We start from the raw sequence: 4,529 nt of genomic DNA on the forward strand, positions 1-4,529 counted from the left end.
AGAGAGATGCATCTCTGTGGGAATTGAGAGATGGTTTTGACGGATGTGTAGTGATGGATAGAGAAACCCCCTTGAGCCTGCCTCCGCTTCTTTTCCAAACCTGTCATTGCAGAACATCAAGACCAACTACCTTTCACATCTCCTCAGCACGGGGAGGGGAGGACGAGTGCCAGCACATTGCTAAGCCCATATGGTTTCATCGAGGTGAGAGTATGACGCGCAGCCATCTCCCTACGTTTGAGTCTTTTCCTCAGAGACAAAATTAGGACAATTAACAGTATAAATAAACTCTGTTTTATAGGAAGGAAAAAGGGACAACCGAGGACTCAAAAAACTCTACACAGATGCAAGCTGAGACCAAAGTCTGGAAGATTTCCCTCTGGGTGATTTTGTCTGAGCAAAGTGTGTCTTTTTTCGATTGGAAATGTACTTCTGACAGTTAAGACATGAATGGTTGGTTGGCCTGTGATGGTGGCATGTCCAACTCTGAGTGGAGACCTTGAACAACATAAAGGTGCAACTTTCTTTATTCCTAAATACCAAAAGAGCATTTAAGCGCTTAAGCACTTAACTTAAGATAAATAGCCATCTACAAGTGTGTAGGCCTATTAGCAGTATCATATGTAATTATTTCATGGTATTCTCCTTATTAACTAAGAATGTATGAAATTAGAGATTGCAAATATCAAGTACAGCATTGTTTTCCCGCAAGGGACTAAAACAGGAAGAAGTTCCTTGACTAACTTCTTGTGACTACGTGGCTTTCCTAATATGGACACTGTATATTTGTCAATTTTCATTCTACAAGAACAGTGACCACTAGAATAAATTGAAATCTCTGCTAAATAGCATTTTATTACAAAATGGTTACACACTTCACTGTTAGAATGACAGTATACATTCAAATATCATTTGAACATTATCAAAAGCTGGACATTAGCTGAGGTGAAATGTAGGCTACATCCAGCTGACCATGGTCCCACTGTGGAGTTTCACACCAAGATTCGTATTACCTCATTGCACATCATCTCAATTGTTGATTCATTTGTTGACATATGTGATCTTAAAAGTGTATCATTAACTGGCTACAAGGGAGATGCATAAAGCCAATTAGCTTTCTGGATGTTGTCTGGTGGACTTCCTAATATGGATGCCGTACTTTGGAGCATGGTGAACGGTTGGATTTGTGCATCTTGGCCATTTTTCTCACCAAATAGAGAGGTAGAATATTACACAAAGAATAGAACATCTGCAAGTAATAATTAAGCTTATCGTACATAGCAGGTGTTCACCATAATCATTCAAATTAAGGTTTCCAACAGTTCCTAATTAGATTTGAATCGGTGTGGATTTATTATGGGTAAAGTCAAGTAAGCCTGCTGTATGTGCATAATTCGATTGAGAAAGATTTGTCTGATGTGTGCGTGCGCAAATGTGCTATGCAGTTACGTCTGTGTACGTGTAGAGAGCAGGGAGAGAGAGAGAGAGAGAGAGAGAGACAGAGAGAGAGAGAGAGAGAGAGAGAGAGAGAGACAGAGACACACACACAGAGAGAGAGAGAGAGAGAGAGAGAGAGAGAGAGAGAGAGAGAGAGAGAGAGAATGATTCAGCATTTTAAATATTTTGGCATCATTTAAATTAAACATATTCCAATCATGTAACATTCCCCTTGTTTCAAAACTATATTGCACTCTTACCCAGAATAAATAAGGCGTTTTAAACAACTGCATGTGATGAACGTGCGTGGTTACAATACCCTTGTAAGGCTTTCCTCCTTTTCCAAATAGAGTCCACTGTGTCAATAAGAGCAAATGGTTGCAATACACCTGCTGCTCCGAATACATCAAACTTAGAAGCCATAACCTTAGAACAAATTAATACACATAGACTTTTCTTATGTAATAAGACACCAATTTACGTCACTTTTCAGCATGGGACAACAACACCACATCTCAAATATCTGATTTAAGCAACACATTCTTTTACGCACGAGATGATACAAGTGTATTCAATGTAAACCATTGGGGGTGAATGGTGTCATCCTGTCGAGGCTAATATCTGCCTCACAGTCTTCCAAGTCACAAACAGAGTCGGTGGCATTTTCATTGTTGTGCGATAACTGTGATATCCTGTCAAATATGTCCTCGTGCTCAATGCATTCCACTACGTTGGGGATCATATTGACGTAGGCATTCACGATTTCTTTGTGGACAAGGGTGTCCTGGTTGTAAGAGACCAGCTCGTTGCTAATGTTCACAGTTTCAACTGGTGTTCTGGAGCAGAAATTACGACAACCCAGCAGACTGGCAAATGCTTTTCTGAACTCTGCGTTAAAAGCGTAAATAATAGGATTCATGGATGAATTAGTCCAGCCGAACCAAACAAAGACGTCAAAAGTTGTCTCGCTGACGCACGGGAGACCTGCGTCTTTGTCAGTCGGTGGTTTATCACAGAATGGAACTATGCAGTTCAAAATAAAGAACGGTAACCAACAACACACAAATACGCCCATAATGATCGATAACGTTTTTAAAACTTTGGTTTCCCTTTTAATAGAAGTTTTCAAGGTATTGTGGTGTTGGCACTCGAGTCTGTTGTTGGTCCTGCAACTTGTCGCGTGCTCAGCGGCGCGCTCTAGGGAAGCTATCCTCCTGATTTGGATCTGAGCAATCCGATAGATTCTCGTGTATGTCACAATCATAATTGCTACGGGTATGTAGAAACTTATTAAAGATGAAGATATGGCGTATTCTCTGTTGAGGCTAGAGTCACAGTTTTCCTCTACATCACGGAAGGAGGCGTTATGCACTCCAACTGTTTCGTCTTCGCTGGCTTTGTGCCAGTTCAGTTGGACTGGTATGAATGAAATGAGTACAGACAACGTCCACGTGACGCTTATCATAACAAAGGCAACTCGTTGGGTCATTTTTCTCTCGTACCGGAACGGACTTGATATGGCCCAATATCTATCCACGCTGATAATGCAGAGGTTGAGGATGGACGCAGTTGAGCACATGATGTCAAAAGCCACCCAGTAATTACAAAAAGTACCAAACGGCCAATACCCCGCCACCTCGGCCACAGCTTTCCATGGCATCACCAGAATTGCAACGAATAAATCCGACACAGCCAAAGAAACGATGAAAATGTTGGTCACTTTACTTCGCAAGTGCCGAACTCGGAGCACGGCGGAGCACACCATAATGTTTCCCAGTAGTGTCCACAGGATGAGTAGGGAGAGCAAGCAGCCCGTCACTGTCCGGATGACCAATTCCTTTCCACCGTTGCATGTTGCCTCCGATTCGGTCGAGTTCCACATAATCTCCCCAAGAGGTAACGGGACGGAGTGGCTGTCGTGCACTGAGAGGTATTTCGCGGGGTTCTCCATGTGTCCTCCTCTCAAGTGGAAAGCCAGTCCATAGCTCCATGCGCGTCTGGGGACGCAGTAGTAACCAACTCACGGGGCTCTGTCGTCTCCTCAACTGCCATTCTATTTGAAATAAATATACAAACGAAAGATTTGAGATTGCTTAGTGAATTTGCAACAAATGTGTTGCATCCACGTTGAGCCGAACTGGGCGTTCGGTTCGCGAAATCCAAAAGATTGAAGCGCGTCGCTCATTGGCGACCGGATGTTATTACCTAGAGTGTCGTCTGACATCCCTAGCCGAAGTAAGGCAGCCGCACTGAAACTGTTGGTCGGAGATATTTTCAGTTCGTGAGTGTTTTGAGAAGGGAGGGAGTCCCCTGAGCCAACGCGCACACATGCACGTGTACACACACACATACATCGGGTGTGGAAACACGCACTTGCACTGCATCACAGTTGTGTGAAAATCAGAATGAGTTAGGCTACCCACGACGCGTAGCCTAAATTACAAACTATAACCTCATTCAAGGATGGAGGTTCTACTTGTCTTGGTAGAAAGCTAACAATGAGCATTCTATTTGATTTATAGGTTGCACACTCATAGCCTACTCCAGTTGTGGGCTTCTATTCTATATATATATATATATATATATATATATATATATATATATATATATATATATATATATATATATATATATATATACATAAACTATGACAGGCCTTTCAAAAGCAACAATTTAATTAGCAAACATTAAGCCATTTTTTACTTAATGTTTTATATAATCTACACTTTTCTATAAACAGTGAACAAATGATGGAGCATTTCATTGCTGTGGGGATAATGATTCACTACTGTATATCCTGTGGTGTTGTCCGTGGTGCTGAAATTGCGCTCGGAACAACTCTCCCTCAGGAATGCGAATTTTACACACGACACTATGTTTGAGAATTAAGCCTTCTTTTGTGGCTGAAATTATATTGTTAATAGACGTTTTCTGTGTGAAAATAAACACTGCATGTGAGGAAGTTCTGCATTTATAAAGGTCATCACTAGCCTACGTTGTGAGCAATTGATGGACAGCTCTCAAATTATGCACGCGTTTGGAATGAGCGAGATGTTTTCAGTTTAATTTCAATTTCAGGCTTCTGCAGACTG

The 4,529-nt window shown here is 41.6% G+C and overlaps 1 protein-coding gene across 1 annotated transcript; it reads right to left on the bottom strand.

Annotated features, from left to right (window-relative positions):
- Window positions 1-2,008: 2,008 nt before the first annotated feature.
- On the bottom strand, window positions 2,009-3,388 carry LOC311133387 (D(1B) dopamine receptor-like; the record flags this gene model as incomplete). The annotated part of the gene is made up of 1 exon (XM_084166889.1): window positions 2,009-3,388. One exon carries the CDS (start codon window positions 3,386-3,388, stop codon window positions 2,009-2,011), a length of 1,380 nt encoding a protein of 459 aa, XP_084023015.1.
- Window positions 3,389-4,529: the final 1,141 nt, after the last annotated feature.

The sequence above is a fragment of the Coregonus lavaretus genome (genome assembly GCF_964263955.1).
Source record: "Coregonus lavaretus genome assembly, chromosome: 8".
Classification (NCBI taxonomy): Eukaryota; Metazoa; Chordata; class Actinopteri; order Salmoniformes; family Salmonidae; genus Coregonus; species Coregonus lavaretus.